The sequence below is a fragment of the Procambarus clarkii genome, chromosome 89 (genome assembly GCF_040958095.1).
Source record: "Procambarus clarkii isolate CNS0578487 chromosome 89, FALCON_Pclarkii_2.0, whole genome shotgun sequence".
Lineage (NCBI taxonomy): Eukaryota > Metazoa > Arthropoda > Malacostraca > Decapoda > Cambaridae > Procambarus > Procambarus clarkii.
The window spans coordinates 7,433,542-7,458,827 of record NC_091238.1 but is presented as its reverse complement, the minus strand read 5'-3'; the positions used below and the strand labels follow the sequence as shown (position 1 = coordinate 7,458,827).

Sequence of the window (25,286 nt, the reverse complement as noted above, 5' to 3'; positions counted from 1 at the left end):
CACATTGCTGAGTATACCTAAGCTGGTTAATCAAAATAAATCCACTCTTACCGTGTACAATTAAACATATTAATAAGTCTCTACCAGTTTGGCTTTCGTTCCCAAAAGTCTGCTTGATATAATGGACACAACCCTTGACAAAAATTAGTTCCCAAATGGCCTCTTTGTTCCTCCAAGTAACCAGAGAAAGGCCTTTGATACTGTAAACCATGACTACCTCTTACTTAAACTTCACCACTATGGAATCCGAGGCCTTAGTTTGAGCTATATTCGATCCTATCTTAATGACAGACGCCATTTGTCTGTCAAAAAAAGTTTAAAAATTACAAAAATACCAAAAATAAAACCATTTGTATCCATCAATGACATAACCTCCCCCCCCCCTCTACCATTAACAGTAAGAGTGCCACAGGGAAGCATCTTAGGATCTCTCATATTTTTTATATAAATCAATGATTTGCCAATTTTTTATATATATATTTTTATAGTTCATAATGAATTCATACAAGAATTCTTACATTCTTGAAAGAACTCATGTAAATGTATTTGTCTTGTGCCGTCTTTCCTCTGAGCTGTTTCCCATGTTGAACTCTTGTATTCTTGTAACTGTCTCTAACATTCTTAAACCAATACTATTTGCTGACGCTACGACCTTCATCTAGTCAAACCCCAACCCCCACACACTAATGCTGTAAATAGCGAATTAAAATAAAAGTGCACTCATGGATGTCAACCAACACACACACTAAACACATCATTTAGTTTAGTTCATTTATTATGCATCCTATACCCATCTTGTGGGCGGTAGTGGAAAGGGTTAGAGAGGCACATAATGGGCTCAGGGACTGAACCCCACAATTCATTTAGTTAAGCAAGTTACAATCTTGAGCTAGTTACAAAATTCAATATAAGTCGTCACATCAACAATGAGTTCGAGATCGACCACAAGTACAGGTTCTAAATTAAGCAACTGACATATGTGGAGAGCTAGTGTCACAATTGATATGTTTGTTTCTGCACACCGCCCCCCATCCAGTGGGCAGTGGTCGATAGGTTACAATCAAATCAAATATTTATTCAGGTAAAGTACATACATAGAAGGTGAGATACAAAACAGTGATGGATTTATAGAGAGGTAGTACATACAATGCCTAAAGCCACTATTACGCAAAGCGTTTCGCGCAGCTCAACAATCACTTAGTTACTACCTACAGTTAGCAAACTGGGGATATTTGGCCAAGACTTCTGGGAAAATCGAATTACTGATCCTCCCCAGAATGCAATCCTATGACAAACTGCCTAACTCCTTGGTACCTATTTTCTGGACAGGGATCCTATTAATAGCGCGTCGCATTTTGACGTATAGTCTACTTTAGGCCAACAATTGCCGTACTAGAAAATGGTAGCGGCTCGCGAAATTGACATACCGTCCCGTTTTCTGGCAGGTCAGGATACGGGCACTTTAGTACGACAGTTTCTTGACGTTGGGGAACCTTAGGAGGATATTGTCGACCCTAAGCCAACAAGAACCTTAGGGGGACGGGCTGTAGGAAACTCGCCCAGCCTTTTCTGTCCCGCACGGGATTCGAACATGAAATTCTCGAATGCGAGTCGAGAACAAACCCGACTATACTACCAGGACTCTTATCCCATAAGATAAGGGATATCTGTTAAGACCGTTAAGATTCAATACCCTTACCTTTATCAGTTACCTTAAGGACTTGCCCGAACCGCTTTGTGTGTTAGTGGCTTTGCCAGAATTATATTATGTACTCTCACAACCCAATACACCTTGTATATAAATATAATAAATAAATATAATAAATAAAGATTCGCCCTGTCATGTCTAGTTACAGAGCTCAGTGTAGGGAGACTGATTGTGAAAGACATGCACGACCGTAAGAGGGACAATGCAATTAGGACAATAAGGAGCAGGGCAAAGGTGGAGAAAGAAGGACATTAAATAAGGCTACGAGGATGGGAAAATGGTTATCGTTATGCAAGTCAAGAACTTTCCCCGTCTTTTCTATAGAAACTGAAGACTAAAAAATGAAAAGATCAATACAGGAAAGGACGCAAGTACGAGAGAGAGAATGGGTTGACCTTGTGAAGTTCAGAAAAGGGAGTTGACATGTCATGTTGACATAACTGCTAGAACTTGCCCAAAAAGAGCACAGACTCTTGCAACTAGTCTTAAGTGGTCTATTTGTCTATTTTTTTCCTTTTAGCCATTACAAACCGTCTTAGTCCAGCGAGGGGTATAGCTCTAGGTACTTCACCCATTATTTTACTGCAATCCAATATTAATTCAGGTACAGTACAAAAGCTTACCCAATGAATGTATAATATGGTTAGACAATACATCGTTTCTTATATGCTAGCCAATGTAATTTAAATTAACGACCAGGCCAAAATTTATAAAATTTTATTCATCAGTTACCGAATTGTGAAAGTTATTTTTTGTAGAGGTGGAGCCCCAGTGTTGAAAGTTGTGGCAATGTAAACATTCTCTAGCAAACTATTCAGACAAACTAGTCACTCCATTGGATATCTTGATATCTTGCGCAAATCATGATCTAGTAATTTGGTGGATGGAAAATAGGTTATCCAAATCAAACTAATTAAAATATTAGAGTAAATTTATTATTCAGTCGAGAGTCCATTTAGTATGCACTTCATGCATCAGTTTCAGTATAACAGTAACTTGGTTAACAAGAGTGCGCCGCCGCGAGTACGAAGCACAGATACACTGCTCCCGCACGTTTAGGACTTATGGTAAGCAGAAGGTATAAGCAAAGTCGCTTGTGGATGAAGTTAGAGAACGTGGATATTCCAGGAAAGGAAGAGATACAGATGGATCATAAAGTTGCTGTTAATGATAAGGAAGTGGTGGAGTCCAGCTCAAGAGCTACTGACGTTGAAAGTATTGGAAGTAATGCCAGTCCAGAAAGTGCTGTAGGTCCTCACCACGGTCGCCCTGTAATGTAGTAACGGCAGAAAATTAATTTTGCGCCTTTCAAGGTTTTGAAAGTGGTACTTCTAAATTTAAAGCCAGCGACATTTTATCTTGCAACAGCAAGATAAAATATTTGCCATTATATCAAATTCTCATTCACCCGACATGTGGATTTCTCAACGCTCAAGTTACCGAGGTCAATTTTGTTCTGTTGCGTCTCCAAGTACAGTAATGAAGGAGGCAAATTACCACTTACTTGAAGAAAGCTTGCCCGTTGTAATCACTTGGTGGCTGCCATTGGAAGGTCACCATCATATTCTTTTTGTTACTGACGTGAGTTGCGGTGTCATTCTGACAAGAGAATACAAATTTACACATTCAAGTCAATACAACTAACAGCGATTCCTAGATTTTCACATACAGCAGCACTAAAGGGGAGCTACTTTAGTTAACACATCCTAAAATAAGTCATTTGAACAGTTACCATAAGGGGTTCCCGGGTTCGATTATAGATTGAAAAAAATGGTTAGACACATTTCCCCTTCACTTTATGCACCCAGTTCACCAAGCAGTAACCAGTCCTAGTTCACCTAGTTACCATTAAAAATAAATGTCTCAATTACACAAGTTTGGGGTCAAGTCACGGAATACCACCTGTACCCAAGCTGCTAGGGAGACAGAGGGCAGGAGTGTACGTCGTCTCCCCCTCTAACATTTGAGAGTGGCATACTCTAGTTTACATTCTACCACACTATTACAAAGACCTTGCTCCTCTCTCCAGCATGGACACTCCACAGTCCTGCACGGGTGGTTCGTTGACCCGAACAAGACCTCTACGTCAGTAGGTTCTGCCGTACAACGCCTGGAGAAGGGGCGTAGTAACCCCACCGAACCCTGAGAGCAGCCCCCGTCTTCATAAGCAAAGGCGAAAGTCTTTTCCATGCACCCGCCAAACCCCGTTTATGAATGAACATTTTACACTACTTATGACGCTCGAACACTAATCAAACAATTGCTTCGCTGAAAACTTTTGTTCGAACCACAAAGCTGTAAATGCTTCACCCACGTATTACAAATACAAGTAATCGCCAACAGAACCTAAACACTGAACAAAGCAGCATGATAACCATCAATTTATATTTGAGAAAATTTCTAATTGTGAATGAACAGAAGGTTAAAATTTATGAATGCGTCTTTGGGGTCGACCGCTGGATGGACTGAGGAAGGGTTGCAGTTACCCATTGGGGGGGGGGGGGCCCCGCCACACAAAGCTGAAATCCATAATTAGTACAACGGTTACTTTAACAAAAACCTGCTTAACCATTTATGAACTTTTGTATATTAACAAGAATGAAAGTGAAATGTAAAATATGACTTCACATTCGCATTGGCAGAACATTATGGGATTATATCCGACTTTACGTGTGTATACAAAATCCAGTTAGATTTTTTGTGGAACTGCATCAGTCTCCCAGCAGACTACTGCAATGGGCAATTTTAAATTTGTTTATAAAAAATTATTTATATTTACTAGTAATTATTGGTAATGTTCTTGCCAAGAATACAATATTGTTCCTTACCGGACGTTTACAGGTCATGGTCTGTACGAGTCCTGGTGTTGGGGTGAAGGCGCCCAGAGTGTTGCCACTGGGGTCGTGCACCTGCACCAGGAACCCCTCCGCCGGCATCTTCCCCACCAACAACACTGCCGGAGAGGAAGTTACTCTTAGCTGCCAGCTCACGAGGGGGGGGGGGGGGCCAGACAAGGGATCAAAACTACCACTTATGTCCGAGCCCAAATTATAAGGCTTTGGAGTAACTTAATTACCAGACAACAAGAACTCTTGACACGTTGGAACTCCAACAAAGCATCGTTATTTGTAGTCTAGACTAGCCAACTATTCTAGTTACGGTTTCTAGTCCATCTCCGTAACGTTTATGCTGGTTAATTAGCATCCTATTCATCCTCATATGGTGTTTCTGTAATTTTTAAGACTAGCAAACTCCTACAAATACACCAACCCTTTAAGTATGAAAGCAATATTACTAGACGCTATTCAAATTCTTCTAGAGGGTTTATAATTTTTTTTAAGATTACTGGCCAAAGTAGGAGGCTAGACGCTTAGGGGCTAAGATCTCCCAACACTGAGGAGACTGGCAAGGGTTTGTGACCAATAGAAGCGAGTAAGGGCCGACCCCATTGCCCTCAAAGGAAAAGATGGGAGTCGTCCCACCATGGCTTCCCCCCATGGAACTGGTCTATTATATAGAGGCTATCCCTCCCTAGGTGCAACCTTTTGGTGCCTTGGGTGACCCAGTCACTGCCAGCTACCCCATCTAATGCATTATAAACCTTGCTGCTAAGAACAGCTTGTACTAGTCCAGCTGTCCCAAGGGTAACGGCACAACTCCAGGCGACCATCAGTAGGCCTAAATATACACAGAAAGGGGTGCCTGGCAGTGCCTGGGTCCATTTCTTAAAGCGTGCAATCCCAGCAAACGACCAAGTTTAAAATTGTTACTTTCGTGCAACATTTTAACAATGTAGTTTAAAACTTAAATTACACAAATGTGATATTGTTAACGGATGCAAATCTTTCAAAAACATCTGGAAAACCAAACCTTCATTAAAGTCAGACTCCTTAGGAATCGCTGGGATTCCCGAACAGAAGCCTATACTTTAAAGAGGAGCATTGGAGGTAGATCCCGACCACCGACTTCATACAATATTAAATCACCGTGTAAAAAAGGTCAATGGTGCTAGACAAATGTATACTAGCAAAGACCTTAGCAAATTTTACTCTAGAAATACTAGAAGTCTAACTTGCCAGGATAAAAACATGCCTATGGTTTACTTTGATATTACGATGTATTCGGCTACAGAGTTTGACGTTACTGTGTTCATTATATAAGCAGATTGACATTACAAATCTAAAGTAATTAGTCGGCCATGCCATCTAGGAGACAGTAGCATTCTGCTATTCCAGAACAATTTTATAACTGTTGCAAGAAGGGAGAATACTTACTAGTGACCGTCATGTTTGTCAGGACGCGAGTGTCGGAGATGTTGAGTGTGTAGGGCGGCGGGTCTGTGGAGGGCTGGGTGAAGGGCACGTGCCAGGGCATCGTCCACACGCACGCACAGTCTGGCGGCCTGTCCGGGAGCACCCAGGCCACACTCACGCACATTGCGTACACCACGCACACCTTCGTCACCATGACGACTGTCCTAGTCATACTGCTGGTAAAAGCGGGAGACCAATGCACAAGATTTAGTGACCTAACTTTTCAAACTTTGGTATACACAGCCTTACGGGTCTTGCTCTGAAGCAAGACCCGTAAGGTTTGACAAGCTAACCCACAATTGTTAAACTAGTATTTATGGACGGCAGCCATTATATACACCGAATAGATCTGTCGAGCACCATACACGTTGTCAAGGACAACACTACTCCAGTTACCTAGTTCTAACTAAGCCCATACACGGAGACTGAGCACCAGTAGCTACAGGCCAGCCATGGTCACTATATACACAAACCCCGGCCAAGTTTACCAATCCACATTGCGAACTTAAAATAAATATCACTTTTAGGCCTACAAGTTCTTAACTCATCATCAATACAATATAGAACTATAGATGCTCGAAAATTTATCCCAAGCTATAAAATAAATTAATTGTGCGTGAAGTACTTTAAAAGAACATTAAACTATTACAAGACAGTCGTGTAAAATATATATTAAACGCCAGACACCAGCAACTAAATAGATCTTCAAAAACTAAGTGGCACACACCTGTAATTGATTAAGTATTGTTGAAGTGGACAACCGAATTTGACGCGAGTGAGTTTACCCGGACACTGATAATACTATCGACTGTTGCTCCCAGCGTTGACGCTGCTTATGTACTGTAGAGAGAAAAGTGGAAACCTCAATTTAGAGTTATCACAAAAGGGCAACTGCAAGTTGACAAAAACATGACTGCTAACCCGCCATATGTTGAGAACTTCACCAATAGGTGGGGAAACCGTCGCGGCGACGGCTCAGAAAACGGGGCGACGGCTCAGAAAACCTGTCGCCCCGTTTTCTCAATTTCTCCTTGGTGGCCATATATTTACGATTAGACTTGAACAGTTTAGTTACTTTAGTACAACAACCACAGTTTGTGTACCATTCATTTACAAAAGGAAAATGATTTAATATGAAGTTTATTAAGTTTATTAATAAATATTTAATAAGCCTGTCCTAATTTAATAATAAGTAATTATCTAAAGACAGGTATTTTCTTTTCTGATTCCATGTATGACTAACCATCCTGGGAGATGGGAATATTATATGAACTTATAGCTAGTTTTTTATCTGCACTGTGTAATCTTTCATATAGAATAGTGTAGCAGCACATTGCTGGTTACCTTGAGATGATTTCGGGGCTTAGCGTTCCCGCGGCCCGGTCCTCGACCAGGCCTTTTCGTTGCCTGGACTTGGACTTGTCCGCGTCCAACAGGCTGTTGGACGCAGCTGCTCGCAGCCTGATATACGAGTCACAGCCTGGCTGATCAGGATACTATCCTTTGGATGTGTTTATCAAGTTCTCTCTTGAACACTATGAGGGGTCGGCCAGTTATGTCCCTTAAATTAGTTCTGGGACTAGCCTAGCGGCATATCTCTGAACTTTTTCAAGCTTCGCCTTGTGCTTGACAAGGTACGGGCTCCATGCTGGGGCCTCATACTCCAGGATTGGTCTTACATATGTGGTATACAAGGTTCTGAATGTTCCTTACACAAGTTCCTGAAGGCAGTTCTGATGTTAGCCAGCCTCGCATACGCCGCAGATGTTATTCTTTTGATGTGGGCTTCAGGAGACAGGGTTGGAGTGATATCAACTCCTAGATCCTTCTCTTTGTCCGTTTCATGAAGGACTCCATCTCCCATTCTGTATCCGGTGTCTGGCCTCCTGTTTCCACTGCCTAGTTTCATTACCTTACATTTACTCGGGTTGAACTTGAGTAGCGATTTGTTGGACCATTCATTCAATCTGTCCAGGTCATTCTTGTAGCCTCCTACTATCCTCCTCTGTTTCAATCCTCCTCATAATCTTTACATCATCAGCAAACATTGAGAGAAACGAGTCTATACCCTTTGGGAGATCATTTACATATATTAGAAACAGTATGGGTCCCTGCGGGACCCCACTGGTGACGTCTCGCCAATCTGAGACCTCACCCCGCACAGTGACTCGCTGCCTTCTGTTACTTAGGTACTCCCGTATCCAATGGAGTACCTTCCCTTTCACTCCTGCCTGCATCTCCAGCAGAGATGCAAGCACTCATCTCTTTCGCACTAGTCTCTGGTGTGGCACTGTGTCAAAGGCTTTCTGGCAATCCAAAAATATGCAGTCTGCCTACTCCTCTCTTTCTTGTCTGATTCTTGTTGCCTGATCGTAGAATTCAATTAATCCTGTGAGGCATGACTTGCCATCCCTGAAACCATGTTGGTGTTGTGACACAAAGTTCCTTCGCTCCAGATGTTCGACTAGTTTTTTCGCACAGTTTTCTCCATTAGCTTGCATGGTATGCAAGTTAGGGACACTGGCTTGTAGTTCAGTGCCTCCTGTCTATCCCATTTCTTGTATATCAGGACTACGTTTGCCACCTTCCAAATTTCTGGCGGTTCACCTGTTATCAGTGATTTGTTATACACCATGGAGAGTGGCAGGCACAGTGCTTCTGCTCCTTCCTTTACTATCCATGGTAATATTCAGTCGGAGCCTATAACCTTTGTCACATCCAACTCTAGCAAAAGCTTCCTTATCTCTCTACTGGTAATCTCAAATTCCTCTAGTGGTGCCTGGTTAATTATTCCTTTTCTTATCGCTGGAACTTCTCCTTTCTCTAATGTGAAGACTTCCTGGAATTTCATATTGAGTTTCTTGCACTTCTTTGTCGTTTGTAGTGAATCTGTCTGCCCCTATCCTCAGTTTCATTACCTGTTCCTTCATTGTTGTCTTTCTCCTGATGTGGCTGTGCAGTAATTTGGGTTGGGTCTTAGCCTTGCTTACTGTCGATTTCATATTGCCCTTCTGCCTCTCTTCTCACCCTGACGTATTCATTCCTGGCTCTCTGGTAATCTTCTCTGCTCTCAAGTGTCCTGTTATTGCTATAGTTTCTTCATGCTCTTTTACTTTGTTGCTTAGCTAGCTTACATTTCTGATTAAACCATGGGTTTCTCATCTACATTGAATTTTTTACCTTTTGGGCCGGGATAAACTTTTCTGCTGCCTCCTTGCACTTCTGCGTGATGTATTCCATCATGTCTTCGGCCGTCTTTTCCCTTAGCTCTGATTCCCATGTTATATCCGTTAGGAATTTTCTTATCACTTCGTAATTTCCCTTACGGAATGCTAGCCTTTTGCTTTCCGTTCCCTTTCTCGAGTACTTTAGCCCTTCTTCGACCAGATACTCAAACGTCAGTACACTGTGGTCGCTCATTCCTACTGGGGCCTCGAAGTCAATTTCCCCTATGTTGGAGTCATTCAGAGTGAAGACTAGGCCGAGTCTCGCTGGTTCATAGTTTCCCCTCATCCTAGTGGGTTCCCTGACATGTTGGCTTAGAAAGTTTCTTGTCGCTACCTCCACTAGTTTGGCTCTCCATGTATCCTCTCCTCTGTGCGGTTTCTTGTTCTCCCAGTCTATCCTTCCGTGATTGAAGTCCCTCATGATGAGCAGATGGGATCAATTTCTGCAGGCAGCAGAGGCTGCCCTCTCAGTTATGTTATTAACTGTCATGTTATTTCTGTCATACTCTTGCTTGGTCTTCTGTCATTTGGTGGAGGGTTATATATCACTGCAACTACTACTACTCTAGGTCCTCCCATCATCATGGTGCCTGTTATGTAGTCTCTAAACCCTTCACAGCCTGGGATAACCATCTCCTTGAAACTCCATCCCTTTGTCATGAGTAGGGCCACTCTGCCTCCTCCCCTATACCCTCCCTCTCTTTCCTTATTACAGTGTAATCCTGGGGGAACACCGCATTTGTTATGATTCCTGAGAGTTTTGTTTCCGTGATTCCAATTACATCTGGGATTACTTCTTTTGCTCTTTCCCTAAATTCACTTACCTTGCTTGTAATCCCATCTATGTGTACATCACCTTGAAGCTGACTCTTTTCTGTCCATCCACAGTTTCTGTTGATTCCACTGGAGTAGGTAAACATGGAGGGTGTGTGTGTGTATGTGTATGTGTGCGTTTGTGTGTGTGTGTCTGTGTGTGTTGGTGCGAGTGGTGAAGGTCCGCGACGGTCGCCAGATGGCAGTGCGCGCCGCCCCACACGGTCTGACATGGAGCAACTGGAGAAGGCGGCGCAGATATTGATGGTTAGTGTGCTCAAGTCGCTTCCCAGCTGCCTATAATTGACTTACTAGGGCTCGTAGAAGCCCGGGGGATAGTAGGAGAGGGATAAATGAGGTGGTGATGGCTAGGAGGAGAGAAGCAAGAGGGAGCGGCCGGGGTGGGGGTGGTGCACAGGATGTAAACAAACAGGGTAGGGCGCCCCTTTGTGTGCTCCACCTGGACCCGCCCTCACCTGGGCCCGCCCACACCAGGGCCCGCCCACACTTTGGTCCACCCACACCTCGATCCGTAGTTAGGAAGGAGCTGCCTACACCTGGGGCTGCCTGCCCACACCTGACCCTTCCTCACCTTGACCTGTCCTCACCTGGGTCTATGACTTGCCATTGGTTTGCAACTGACGGTAGCAGGTTTCATCCCCAGACAGAATGGAGATGGGTGGTCATGTTTCCTTTCACCCGATACCTCTACTTTTAGCAGTATATGTATACCTTAGAAATTAGACAGTTGGTGTGAGTTGCATCCTGAGAAAGGTGAGTAGAGGATAGGAAAGGACATTTATCAACCTAAGTACAGGCCTCTTGTTCCAGACAACAAGAAACAATATCCAGACTTGCTGATAACTGGATACTAGATCTGAGTAAATCTAGTGTCTTAACAGTCTAGATCTAACTCTAGACCCTAACAGCCTAGCACCTGCATCAGTTAATAAATCAAAATGATAAAAATACCAGGAACTCTTCAAATATAATATACTTAATAACATCTAAACATGCGAAGTATCTAATATGAAACCTAAAAATTTTCCAGTTCTCCAAGATGTAATTAAAAAAATCATAAAGAATTTAAGTGGTCATCAAACATAAAGGGTTTCTTCAAACATACAGTTTTTCTTTTATATTCTAGCTGTAAGGTTCCAAAACTACAATATTGCAGGGAAATATTTAGAAAGGGGCATTGTGTGTAATTAATGATGTAGGTAGGTAATGTACTCTACAGTACAATGTAATTGCTCAGCCTCCAAAAGAAATAAAACTCAGTACTGTTTCCTTAAATCGGTTAAAATTTTTGCAAACCTGCTAAAAATGCCATGCCATCCTGCATATTAACACTTTATCCAACCTATCCACCTGTTTAGATAGTACTTTTTGCAAGTGTGTGGACTATTGTATATATATTGCCATAATGGACAGTAGAATTTGGTACTGTTTAATTTATAGTTTAGGAAAATGAAGATAAACACTAACCTTAAATATTCCCAGGCCTCGTATAGCACAAATATGTGCTTTATTATGCTTCACAAAGTGTGTATTAGGCCCTAGGATAGTTTTAGATTAGATTAGATTTTATTAGCAACATAAATATGAAACCTTTTCAGGTTTGTCCATATTGAATACTACCAATTTTAATTTTGAATTGTCCAATATGTCAATATATGTATGATGGTCCACATCATTAATATAAGTACTGTACTATCTAAGCAGGAGGATATGCTGTAATATCAGACCCTAACAGCCATTTTTTCTCAAGGAAACAAGCATTGAAAATTTCTGCAATGACTATCGAGGCAGGATGGTGCTGGAATACAATGAGTAAAACTCGGGAAATAGCTAGCTTAACCCTTAAACTGCACATGGCGTATATACACGCCATGAGTAGCATGTCCTACCGAGCGCATGGCGTATATATACGCCATAGGGTGCCAGGCACGATTCAAATGGCCTGCGGCTACACGGGGTTCACATCAGCTTCCTCAGGGCTCTTGTAAACAGATGCCATGTTTTAAAAAAAATCGTGGGCAATATTCTCTGGTGTGAGAGCCACAGGTTGGCGCACGCAGCATGAGCTAACAGCATTGGTTCAGCTTGTGACCACAACATCGCCTAAAAATGTCAAAATAAATATGTAACTGCTATTATTTAGCGATGACAGTATTACAGATGACCCCTGACTATGATAAAAATTACTAGGATTGTGATAATAACAGGATTATTTTGTCTGCATTCACCATCACCATTTTATTATCCAGTGGTTCTCTATGGTGAACACAAATGTAGATACTTGTATATAATGTGTGCATTAGTGTAATAACAGGATTATGTTGGGAGGAGCCATTTGGGTGATGGAGGTGACATCTGCATGACTTGTCTAGCTGTGTAGAGGGTGGCAACTATGCTCTTTGGAAACTCTACAAGCTTAGGTGTACAGTTACGGGGCATACAACATGTAGATACTAATATATAATGTGTGTATATAGTGTAATAACACCCCAAACAGTATTATTGGGGGAGAAATTTTAGTGCGCCTGACCTTGAATCAGTGAGGGAGGCAGCCGCCAGCTGACTGTGTGTGTAGCGATGTCTCTTAGTGACTGAACTAACTATATCAGATTAGTTGTACAGTTGTGGTGAACAAAACATGTAGATACTTATATATAATGTGTGCATATATAGTGTAATAACTGCAAAACTATTTGTTTATTGTTTTATGAATGTAATAATTGAATCACTAAATATGAACACCATACTTTTAAGCATAGCGATGATTCACACATTTTATTATATAAATCTATCACACTACACACTATTGAATAATATTACTGCAAAAAACTAAGAAAAAATCAATCAGAGACATTGAAATAATTAGGTGATAATAGCTTTGTGGCAGCTCCCACCTGTCAGCTCGGGTGACGTTGACCACCTCTGACGACCGCTCTGTTAACACCCACATTTTGCCAGACTTCCTCGGACTATTGCGCCCAAAATATGTCTCCCACGATTTTTTTTTCTGTGCTCGGTGAACACAAATTTACCTTTTTTAGAAGTCAAAAAAAAATTTTTTAATTTTTTTTTTTGCACAGAGGGGTGTAAATATCCTCAGGATCTTTTAGCAGCTTAAGGGTTAACCTGCTATTATTTGGTATGTGATGGGTTGTGGTATCGCAGCTATACTGAACCAAGATGGTATGGCTCTCCCTCACACAAATAAAACAAAATGCTGCTATTGGCCTTGCAGTGTGTTAGTGGCAGGTGGAAACAAATGAAAATCATCAAATAAATAATTAAACAATTTACTGAAATATTAATGAACATAAATGCCCCTGAAAATACTTGGCTAATATGTAATGCAAGAGTCAACAAGTTAATGACTTTAATACAAAAATAAACCATAAGCAATGAATTAAAGCATAAAGATATACTGAAGACAGCTACTATACCACCATGGCATCAGTCACACGACGTTGGCTGGAGGCAGACGACAGGTGAGACACGTAAGTGATCCTAGAGCACTAAGGGAGAGACTGACTCTCCAGGGTGGCAGCGCCCTTTATATAGTCCGGCGGTGATGACTCCAGTGTCAACGCAAGGTGGACATCTGGTCAACTAGCAAACTGCTCGTTGTGGCTGGCTGTGCCTTTGTGTTGAGCTGCACCACTGCCAGTTGAAGGCGGCTAACTGCTTGTTTGTGGGGGGCAAACTACCGGTTAGCAGAGGCGCCCGGCTTGCCTCTGAGTCATACCAGGCCGTGGCAGGACTGATGACTCATCTGGGCTGGTGTAGATGTATACTTCCAGTGCAGAGGTATTGAAGGTGAAGGGAAAAGGCAGTTCCATTGCTATGCAGGGGATTCACGTGACAGGTAGTACAGCTAAAATCCTTCCCTGGTTGACACAAACTACTGTATGTTCCTCAGAGCCTCAACCAACACTTATTTTCTCTTAAGTTCTTACACTAAAACTTGCTATGAAACTTTGCCCCTGGAACATGACCATGCCTCCAGGCATCAAAGGACTAATCACAAGGCCAAGGAATCTGTTGACCTACCGTTATTTCTTGCCTGGGACACATGGTCAAGTAATCCCATGGGAAATCCTGGTGCCTGCTGCTACATGGTCACTAAACATGATTTGTCAACTGACAGCCAAGGGTCTTCAATAACTGTGGAAAAACCTCCAAGAAGTACCTCCCAGCAAGGCCAGGAGATCAGGAGGCAGCTAGGAGGTCAGGAGGCCAGGAGGTTAGGAGGAAGCCTGGAGGTCAATGGATGCTGGCTACAGGCACCTAGCTAATGGCTTTCTGAACCACACCAGATGGGAGAGTCCGCCTTGAATAACAAGACAAGCTGTCTTAGTCAACCCTTGTGTAAACTCTATATTTGGGTTAGCTACTGGTATATTAAATGCTTGATATATTTTTGTATACATGGATATTAACTTGTACATTGTTCCCAAGTAAAGTATTATATGAATTTTACAGGCACCACCAGAGTTGGTGAATGCAGAGCAACGACATGAAGCAGAGCAAGTTTTTCTTCAGTTACGCAACACAAAAAATCCTTTTAATCTTTGTCGACAACTATTAGGTTAGTTATGTTTTAATTTCAAGTTTTATTTATTGGTATACCTCTTAATTTTTTAAGGGTGAGGTATGAATATCTACATATTACTCTTATTGCTAACAATATTAAGGGGCTCCCGGATTGCAAACCCTTAACCATTTTTTCCTTATAGGAAAAAATTAATATTTGTATTGCTAGCACCATTTGAATATTATGGTGAAAAGGGTTAAGTAACTTCCCTTTTATTCTAGGTAAGAAGTAATTGTTCCTTATGTATAATAAATTATTTACTACAAACTTTGTTTTTTGTAATTTTTGTTAACATTGCCATTCACAGAAACATCACAGGTTGATTACCTGTTGTTTGAGGCAGCAACTCTCCTGCGGGTCGGGGTGATCAGAGAATGGCGTGACTTGAGTAAGGAAGATAGCTTGCAGCTTCGACAGTACATTGTTCATTATGTTGTTAGCCGGCGTACTATCCCTCATTATGTCAGGGAGACTCTGGTACAGGTTTGTACAGTATTTACACATGTGCTACTTTCACTGAGAACATGCAAATATACAGTATTACTGGTTTTATAGTGCTTTTTAATATTGCTCAAAAACTGCTAAAAAATTGTTTAATCATGCTTTAGGTTGTTGGCATAATGGTAAAACGAGGTAGTGTAGAGGACCAGGGCGAAGACCGAGGGAGACTGTTGACCGAGGTGGAGCAACTTATATCTTCTGGTGATAATACAATGGTGGGTCATTACTTTATGCCAGGCTGATGAATTAGTTATCCCCAGTAAACCAGTGTTTCTTAAACTTACTGCAGCTCTTACCCACTTGGTTCTGAAAATATTTTTATGCACCCCTTTTCATTTTCAAAAGTTATAGTCCTGCTCAAATTTATAACATTAATTTTTACATGGATATAAATTACAGTAAAGTACATAAGTTTTTGTGTCTATTCTTAATTTGTGGTTTCGATTATTTAGTACCTACAGTACTAAATATCTGGCATGTCTTGCACCACAGATTAAGAACTAGTGTGATAGATGGGTATAGTTCTTCATGGTTCTGTCTTGTTTGTTAATTAGGAAAAACAGATAAGGAGATACCTTATGATTGTCATGCTAATTTTGTCTTGTTTGAAAGAGCATAAACATGCTGGCAATAATGTAGAGAAGAAGAATCACATTTTGAAGATAGCATTTTTGTTTGTAAGGGTTTTATCAAATATATTTCTTTCATACCAAAGAGTAACTTACAAATAAAGTGTTCTCTACAGTCTGCATTATTTACATTATTTTTCTTATTTTGCTGGAACATTTCTGTGATAAATTGAGATCTAGAAAAACACCTAGAAAATGGTGTTTCATTACATTCAACCCTGGGTTTTTTCCAAATTTGTTGTTTAGGTAATTGGAGGCGAGTTGCAGTCTTGGCTTAAGGGTTAAGCATCCAGTATTCATAATGTTGTTTGTATTGAGAGAGATTCCTGACCATGGTTACTTCCCTTGATCTGCTACATTACAGAAATATACAGGTCACATTTTTGTTCAAAATTCTCTTGAATTTTGAATACTAGCCAAAATTTGTATGTATTTGATGAATATTTATATTTTTCAGCGCATGATAGGGTGTAGCATTATCAGTGCTTTAATGCAGGAGTATGCTGTAACTGTCAAGTCTACTGATGTAGGACTTACCTGGGAGACGCACTTCAAGGCCAAAAAACAATTTGAGGTATGCTGTAGTTTGTTGTGTATATTTATTTCATGTTTAGTTTAAAATAATATTTCACAATGAATATATATACTTTTATTCCATTAAAGAGTTTTTTTTATATTACTTTATTCCTAATAAATTTCTAGATTCCAGGACAGGAAATAGTTTTGACATGTTTAGAAGGTTATAAGTGGTATAAGAGGGATAGTCTAAATCAGAAATCAGGGTTATAAGCAGTTCTGGACTCTGTTGATCAGTTTAAATACCTGAGGAAAGTTACTGGTATAAAGATTTTGTGCAACAAACCAAAGAGTTCAGGATGTTTTGGAAGGAAAGTGCCTGGTACAAGTGATGGGTAGGATTATTGTTTATCTGACATTTTCTACATAATGTAGACCTATGTTATGGAGAATAAAATTGCACCAGCATTAAATAATCCATAGCTTTAGTGCTAGGGAATAATAATAAGGATTATAATAATAAAGTTTTTAATATTTCAGTATTCTTACATTTGATTTGATTTAACCACCATGCTGCTCCGAGTTTATTGTGAAATTCCACCTGTTCGCATGAAATAAAATGTTCCAAAAAAATTATCTTTTCTTCGTAAAATGATAAATTCCTTTCCCTGAATGTTTATGTAAAAATAAATACCAAATTCCTCTTACTTTGGCTGTGGGGACAAGGTGCGTTGTGATGTCATCAGGGGCTGGTCGCCCGTGCGTGACACGCCCAGACATGGTCGCGTGGGCCATTCAAGCACCGGGTGTTACCACAAATATATTTTCAATTATTTGTTCTATGTATTTCCAATGCGGTTTTATTTGTTTTTTTTTATCATATATGATGCATATTTGTGTCCTTTACAATATGTATACAGTAGAACGTTCATAATGTTTCATGGTACTGTGATACATTTGTCAGTAATGTGTCCACAATAAATGTTTAGTGTTGCAATATTACTGTTAAAAATTCACTAAAATTACAATATGTACAGTTTCATACACTATTTACACAGTAACACACTGTATTACACACTCAGTACTTCAGAAGTGAGTAATAATCAACGAAGTAGTCCATGGTGCACAGTGCGACTTCGCTCTCAGTGCACCAGGTACAGATAGATTTTCGCTTCCTGTTTCTTCGTTCTGTGTGCTTGCAAATAACGCACTCACGTACACTCTTTGCTTTAGTACTTGTCGGATGTATGTAGCCAAGCTTGTAAAGCATAAGGTAGTATTGAAAAGATTATATGAAAAGATCAATTTGTAAGGTAGTTTTGAAAAGATCGCTTTGTAAGGTCCCACACAGGAAGAGATTCAATTAGCATCAAAGAGTGTCCGTCAGTCAGGAAGAGATTCAGCTAGCTTCAAAGAGTGTCTATCAGTCTGGAAGAGATTCAGCTTTTCTTGAAAATATCTATGGAAAACACCACCATGGAAGTCACTAACACTGTTCATCTATGCTACTTCTATCAGATGCATCATCACTGAATGCAGAAAATGATTCATCTATGTATCATCTATAAAAATTGGAGATGACATGGGTGGGCAAGAGTGGCGCTCAAAGCTACAACTGGATATGCTCGCTATATCGTCCTCATCAATGCTGTATAATTTGCATCTGACCATTGTGTTAGGTCCTTATTGTGCCTAGCTTCACCAATATTATGACCCTTATGTTCTTAATACAAACTAATAAATTAACTTCATTTAAAAATTTAGTAGGACAATTTATATCATGAACGTTGGATGGTGAATTAAAATTAATATTCGGAATTACTCGAGAACATAATACCTTCAGTGTGTTTTTATTGTTCATGTATCATGCCTATTTGTTCTTGCACTGTAGCAAAAGATTGGCCCTCAGTATTGTCTTTTATGATCTGATATTTTGGTATTGTATGCAATCCCATTCATTATGTGGCTGGAACAGAAAAAGCCTTAAAGCTGTCATATCCAAATACAATGCTACCAAGTCTTCACTTTCCTCTCATCACCTAAATTGACATTGCTTTTACTTCATCTCTTTCCACCCAATCAGACATCCAGATTATCTCAAGATGTTTGTTGTAAACCTGTGTATAACTTGCTCCTCAGACTTGCACCCCATATTTAAGCATTTTACATCATGTTGTTGGTAATTATTATTTCCCAATATCCACTTGCTTAATAATTCTAACTTGCTAGGATGACTAGCATAATATTACTTTCCTGAGCAAGGTGCTCTCAGTAGTTCCCCACATGCCTCATGCCATTAGTCTTAATGTGGCAGACATTGCATTAGGCAATGTTCCATGATAAATAAAGTCAAAATCTGGATTCCTCTCTAGTCCACTTCATATCTAAAAGGAATTAGTCCAGTCTTTTTAGATTGATCTATACTTCTCTAGTAATCCTTGCATACATATCCTCAATGAAGAAACACAGCACCAGAAAGAGTGAAGCAAGACTGAGAAATGCAAGTTCACAGAAAGTAAACAAACAATGCAACAAACAACGTGACAAATGATCCACCCAGTTACAGCTAACAACTCTCAGTATTACTAGTAGCAACACTATAGGGACTTCCTGCTCCTCATGACAACAGTCTGAGAAAACCAATTGATGCACCTCGTAGAGAGGGGAGGATCCGAGGAGCTCTTTGGGTCCCAGATATTTCTTAATAAGTATTAGCCATTCTTTGGACCCAGTCCTGTGGTAGCCCATTTGCCTGTGTATCGTTTCAATCTTCAGTGTTTGCTTCACGTGCATATGTCTACTTGCCTCACTTGTGGGACTTAGAAACTGTTTATCTCTAGCTTCATGTGGTTAGTGCTGCCTTTCACAAATTGCTCGTTGATGTTGCACCTGCCCTGACAGGGTTGCCTCCTAGTTGGGTTCGGGTGTTTGTTCCATAGAGGCCAGCCTTTTGTTTAGGGTGCCTCATCCAGAGAAGTGCAAGGGTCTTTGATGCCACTGTGAGGCTCTGAGGGTGCAGGGCATTCTGGAGTTATTGTTGAAGGAATGCTTTAGGGGTTGACATGCTTGTACATAAGGTATGCTGCTGATGCCCTTCGCATTTGCATTTTCCTTTGTGCTGCATATTATGATAGTTCTTCCAGTGAGCATCTCTAGTGCCTAGGTGTCCTGCTTGGTCCTTGCAAATCTTGTACGTCTTTGGTATGGTTTGTATGGAACAGCCCACTGAGCCCACACTTGTTCTTGCTAGTTTGAGGGATATCCAACTTTGCTACATGCTAATAGATATTCATATATTCATTCTGTTTCTGCCTTGCTGTCTGTTGGGTGGAGATACCTTCTGCCCCAAGACCTGTGAAAGATTTGTTTACTGGGTCTCTATTCTAGCAGAGCCTCCTTTTAGGGAGGCTCATGTTAGAATCTTATCAGGCAGCTGCTGCCTTACAGGTTTGTTTTTCCTGTGTCTGTTTGTTGCGGCTCGGTACTCACATGGATGATGCCTCGAAGTTGGAGCAGTTGGTGAATTCCACCGTTCTTATGTTTGTCCATCCTCCCCCTTGGGTCTTTCTGGCATGATTTACCAGGCTTTTTGTATCCACCCTTTGCTACCCAATTTTTTCAGGTAGTGTATTTGGCTCCAATCCTTTAATTTGAGATAGTTCCTTCCTGTCTGATCAGCCATCAGGTGAGGAACACGGCTCTGCCCAGGAGTCTTCATTTATGACTTCTGGAGTTTGGGGGGGGGGTGCAGTGATGGGAGCCTTAGGAGGGTCCCCTGAGTGCCCTTCTTCAACCTTTCCTGGTCTGTAGTTCATTCTATGGGAAAATGTTTGCTCTGGGTAGAGGACCTCATCTTTTGTGCATTGATGTTTGAGCTTGATTTCTCGGATGCTCCTCCCTGACTTGTGAGTCCCTCTAGAGTCCTCGGATGCATCTTATTTCTGGAGGTTTCTGTTCTCTCACCTTCCACCTCATTTGGCTCAGTCAAACTTAATTTGGGTTGTCTGTGAGATCAAGACCTCACTTTCTTGATTGGCATGGCCTCTTTTGATCTCAGGCCAGCTTCAGCTGGCATCAAGCATCAAGCAGGTATTAAGCCTTTTGGTTGCATTACGAAGTTCCCAATTCTTCCTAGCTTGACGATAATGTTTTGTTTTCCTTGTGGGGCTTGGTACAGCTTTTGCTTGTACCCAAATGCTTGAGTGGCGAGAAGTAGGCTCCATTTTTCAGGTGTTGGGCAGTGCCTCTGTTGTGTCACTAGAGTTGTGCCTGTTTGCTCTAGTCTTACCCCAAGATATGAACATGTATCTCCATGCATAGCTTTTCTCATCTGGAGTCCAGGCTGTGGAGGTTGACAAGGGCTCCTGTGTTCATTTGGTGTCCATTTTGTGCATCTGTAATGTGGTTGAGCTGTTCTCTGGGGTGGCCTGGGTGTTTTGTCTTCCGTGTCAAGTGTTGCAACTTTGTTACCTGCAGTCCGGCTTTAGAGACTGCCCAAGTTACTTTCTCCTTCTTTCTGGCTCATCACACGAGTCGGCACTGTGCTTGCCCAGGCTTTAGATTCAGCTTGGTCCCTTTTCCTTATGTTTGCTTCCCACTTTTCATATCTCATTTTTTCCTGAGGTGGCTATCTCTTTGGCGCTTTCATCTGCTTCTTTCTAACCGCTCAGTTGGGTTCCTTTGCAGAGGGGTATTCCCTGCTGCTCTGAGGTGGCTTCTGTTGGAGACAGATTTTCAGGCTGCAGGACCTTCTCCAGTTTTTGCTTCATCTATTTGGCATCATGGAATCGTTCTTTGGCACCCTAACCTTGTAATTCATGTTTGTGTGTAAAAATGTGAATTTTGTTGGTTGAGGTACAAACAAATTTGAATACTGTATGTTAATTTTTGGGCCTCCCTGTTTAAAAATTCCTCCCTATCTGGATGTCCAGCTAACTCAAAGGGGTGAGGTCCATATGATCAGTATTAGTGAGCATAGGCAGTATTTGTCTGTCTGCAGTGCCCCTTTCTGGGGGTTTGTTTCTTTGGTGAGGGTGATCATGAATCCTTTGCTTCCTGCATCTCTATGGGGGGGGGGGGTGAGGATTTTGCCTTTGATCTCCGGTAGGCTATTTAAGAATTCACAAGGGGTGATTGAACTTATGTGGAGCTATATCAGTGCAGCTAGCAATAGGGAAGGGGGGTTACCTGAGCCTCCTTTCCCCTCAAGAAAAAAATGTTTCATTATATTCAATGCTACTATATAGTCATAATGTCATAGCATTTTCTCCTAGTAATTACCTTACCTTAATTTCAGTGGTGATTTATTATTAAATTTACAAAAGAATTTAAGGAATGTCATTGCTTAATAATAAACAATACTGTATTATTTTATCTTTTCAGGGCACAGACTTGCGGCGTATATTCCACTTTATTGTAAATCTCCTCGGTGAGGTTGTGAAAGTTGAAGGCAAGATGAATGAAGAATTGTCTTCTCTCCTCCTGAAACTATTAGGCATAGCTGAGACGACACTCACATGGTCATTCATATCTCTACACTATATCCTTTTATGCTGTTTCCTCAGTGGAGGAGATTTTTTTTGTCTAATTGAAATTTATTTTGTTAGTCAGAAATATTTAATATAGGACCTGATGTCATTTTAGTACAAACTACCATGGGAGAATACACATCACACTTGATGCACTCTGCATTTAGGAATGCTGACAAGTAGACATGGTAGTTCTGAACTTGAATGTTAGCTGTTTCATCTTCCTGCAGGCATACAGTACTATCTTGTGCACATTAATGTCTAATATTGCCATATAATGTAAAGTGCATCTTGCTTAACTTACCTAATCTTCCATGCAAATTCTAACTGTGACCAATTAGGGCTAACTGCATACTTAACACGTTATTAATGAACTGGGTAAATTCTTAATACTGTAGTATGGGCAATTGTCTGTGTTTCTATCAAGTTGTTATGCATTAATATTAGGACATGTTGAACATGTTGTGTATAGCTGAGAACATACTAAAGATAATCCAATGTAAAAGACTATTGTGTGATAGTGAGGGTCTGTGGACAAGGTTCTATTTGAGCTTCAAGGTTTTGCTATAAAAGGATAAAGTAGGTAACAAAATTAAAAGGCTTGCTATTTGCTGTATCACAGTAAATGCTTGCTCTTGTAGGTGCAATATTGTACTGTACAGGTATTTTCATTTGTTAATGTACAGTTGTTCTTTTGTTTGTATACATACATGCTAGGTGTACATTATTATTATCCAAACTTGTTTTCATGGTGGGGAGGGGGGGGGGTAACCATCAGTCCATCAAGATAAAAACATTGTGTTGCAAAAGGAGGTATATAAATAAAATATTACTCATCCATTCAATACATCATTCATGGATCAACAAATCACTAACACTTGAGCAGTCATCCATAGGAGCAACACCACTTCATCAGACCAGGTGTACAGTGCTCCATGTGCACCACTACACTCCAGCAGTCATCCACAACAGCAGTCTGCATCATACGACCAGGTGTGCTGCTGATGATAACACTTTGCCCAGCTCAGTGCACGACCCCCCTAGCACATCCGAAGGTCGACCGGGTGTGTCCCGTGAGCGCACACCCGCACTAAAATGTGTGCTCTTTTCAGTTTTCTCAATTCAATTTTTGGGCTACGTCGTTCATTTTGGTATCAAATTGTTTGCAATAGAATGCTCTAAAGGGATACCTGTATATTCATACAAGGTCAAATGGCCCAGTGTGCTACCCACATTACACCTCAAGTTAGGCCGAGTTTTACCGGTGAGCACACACCCACCACCTGCACTCAAATATTTATACTTTTGCCAGTTTTGTCAACTCAGTTATGCACACTTTAGAACTAGTCCAATAATAATTGAACAATAAATGGAATTTTAACAAATATTTTAATTTTGGACGCTCACCACCACACAAGTGTTTATACTCTTTCCAGTTTTCTGACCTCAATCTTCGTGCTACCTAGTTCATTTTTGTATCAAATTGTTCGGATGTTTACATAATGTTTGATATTATGACAGTTGTTCTGTTATAAATACTTTCTCTACAATACTCTCCCATTTTCCTCTTGTTTTGATGCCTCTCCATCCCCATTAAAATTGGAAATGGGGTATTGATGTCAGTTTATTTTTCTTAACTATTGTGCACTGCCAAAGAGGTTGATGAGTGTGTTTGAACAGGATCAGAATCCATCCCTCCGACCAGGTCAGCAGTGGAGAGAAACCTTCCTTGACCCTGCAATTGTACAATTGTTTTTCAAGGTGAGTGTATGAGAGGATTGTAGTTGTTTTATATGGTACAATTGTATTTATATAAATTTATATGTACTGGTTTTTTATAAATCATTTATATCTTGTGAGTATTTTAGCATTTATTTATCTATTGTTTTGGTTTTGATTATTATACATTTTCTTGTAACAAAAAAATTAGTAGAGATATTGTAAATCTAAATTTCCAGTAATACCTTCTCAATAGCCCTTTCCCTTTACCCATTTTAAACATTTTAAATATAGATTACCTGAGACCGTTCATTTCTTCTTTGAAATACTGTATATACAATATCTTCATGAATTATGATCTATATATTTTTTAATGTTTCTTGCAATTTATTTATCTGCGGTAGTCATTTCTTCCAATTTTCCCTCCCTGTGTCCTTATTGCTTAAGGACTTGTCTTCTCAGGAGATTGTAGTTCAACCATTCACAGAACTAAAAAGAGCACATGGAGAGACTTTGTTTATCCCACTTAACTATGTGCCCAATGTATTTAACTTAATTTATGAAAGCTTTCCATTGGGGTTTTTGCTGCTCGGCACTTACCTCGCCCTTGGGGCCAGCTGGGGTTTTGTGGCCCCTGTTTGGCCTTAGGTAGGGATTGGTACCGTGCTGGTTGGGGCGTCAAGGTGTTGTACAACCTGCCTACCTATGTGGCGGCTGGTTCCTGTTTCCTCTGGGGCATTGTATTTTTGCAGGCTTTTTCTTTTTTTTTGTTTTCCTTGCCTGGTGTGGCTATAGTTCCACTAATAATATATTGGTGGAACAAATTTTTTTGGGAGATTTTGTTTGGTGTCAAATGTTTTATTATTTAAAATATTCCTTTGTGACCATATTCTGTTCTTAAACACTAGCCTTCTTTCATAGTTGAGCTCTATTATTTTTCAGCTATATTGGCGTGTTCGTGGAGACTGGGAACTTGGCCACCATGCACTTAATTGTTTAGTACAATTAGCCTCTCTTAATGGAGCTGTGCTTATCAACAGACAAGTGCGCATCAAGTACCTTACACAATATTTAGAATGTCTCTTCTCCCTTTTATCAAGGTATTTATTCTGGGTATCCTTCATTTGATTTAAATAAACAGGCTGTAATTAGATAATATTTAAACTGAATTGTTTAACTATTTAAGTGGTAGCCTGGATATATATGTAGCTGTTTCATTTAGTTAGTCGGATAATAATTTTACGGACTCCCAAATCAAGGGACTGGATTAGTGTTATGATTAGGCATAATAGAGCATTATTTGGTGTAATTAGTGTTGTGGGCTAAGGTAATACTTACCACTTGGTGGGTTGCTTCTCTACAACACTCCAACACACTACAAAGGATTTTAATCTCTGCCCTTTTTTTTTTTTTTTACATTTTACCCCATTTTTGCAATAAAATTCACCCTGTTCAAAATCATGACATAACATGATCATGACAGCTTATGATTCATAAAATACATAGATTTTAAAATATATTTAGATAAATGCATTTTATAAGTAAAATGCATAAATACAGTAGATGTCACTTCTAATTAATTGTTTGCATTTGTTATGAGTAACATAAAGACTTGTTCCTAGCTACAGCCCTTTGACTTTAACATCAGTCATCTGCAGTGTTAATTTTGCCGTATAAAAACGGTGCTCATATATTCTAAGTTAATGTAGTATTAATGGCATTA

General features: G+C 40.3%; 2 protein-coding genes across 4 annotated transcripts in view; one reads left to right on the top strand and one right to left on the bottom strand.

Annotated features, from left to right (window-relative positions):
- Positions 1–2,802: 2,802 nt before the first annotated feature.
- On the bottom strand, positions 2,803–6,861 carry LOC138359138 (putative defense protein Hdd11-like). Of its 3 annotated transcripts, none has more exons than XM_069317890.1 (5): positions 6,749–6,861; positions 5,983–6,197; positions 4,537–4,661; positions 3,213–3,307; positions 2,803–2,977 (listed from the first exon to the last, which is right to left on the bottom strand). In XM_069317890.1, exons 2-5 carry the CDS (start codon positions 6,191–6,193, stop codon positions 2,902–2,904), a joined length of 507 nt encoding a protein of 168 aa, XP_069173991.1. In that variant the 5' UTR covers positions 6,194–6,197; positions 6,749–6,861; the 3' UTR covers positions 2,803–2,901. The 3 variants fall into 3 exon arrangements, with proteins under 3 accessions (XP_069173991.1, XP_069173992.1, XP_069173989.1); XM_069317891.1 differs by having other exon boundaries at positions 3,206–3,307; positions 5,983–6,194; XM_069317888.1 differs by having other exon boundaries at positions 5,983–6,194.
- A 3,295-nt stretch (positions 6,862–10,156) lies between these two features.
- The window catches only part of LOC123773459 (exportin-4), a 56,850-nt gene continuing 41,720 nt past the window's right edge, over positions 10,157–25,286 (top strand). Inside the window, exons 1-8 of the mRNA XM_045767254.2 lie at positions 10,157–10,328; positions 14,559–14,664; positions 14,978–15,153; positions 15,279–15,386; positions 16,258–16,374; positions 21,699–21,855; positions 23,493–23,605; positions 24,506–24,663. Coding sequence (XP_045623210.2) covers positions 10,167–10,328; positions 14,559–14,664; positions 14,978–15,153; positions 15,279–15,386; positions 16,258–16,374; positions 21,699–21,855; positions 23,493–23,605; positions 24,506–24,663 — 1,097 coding nt within the window. The 5' untranslated portion in view covers positions 10,157–10,166. The remainder of the gene's footprint in view (positions 10,329–14,558; positions 14,665–14,977; positions 15,154–15,278; positions 15,387–16,257; positions 16,375–21,698; positions 21,856–23,492; positions 23,606–24,505; positions 24,664–25,286) is intronic.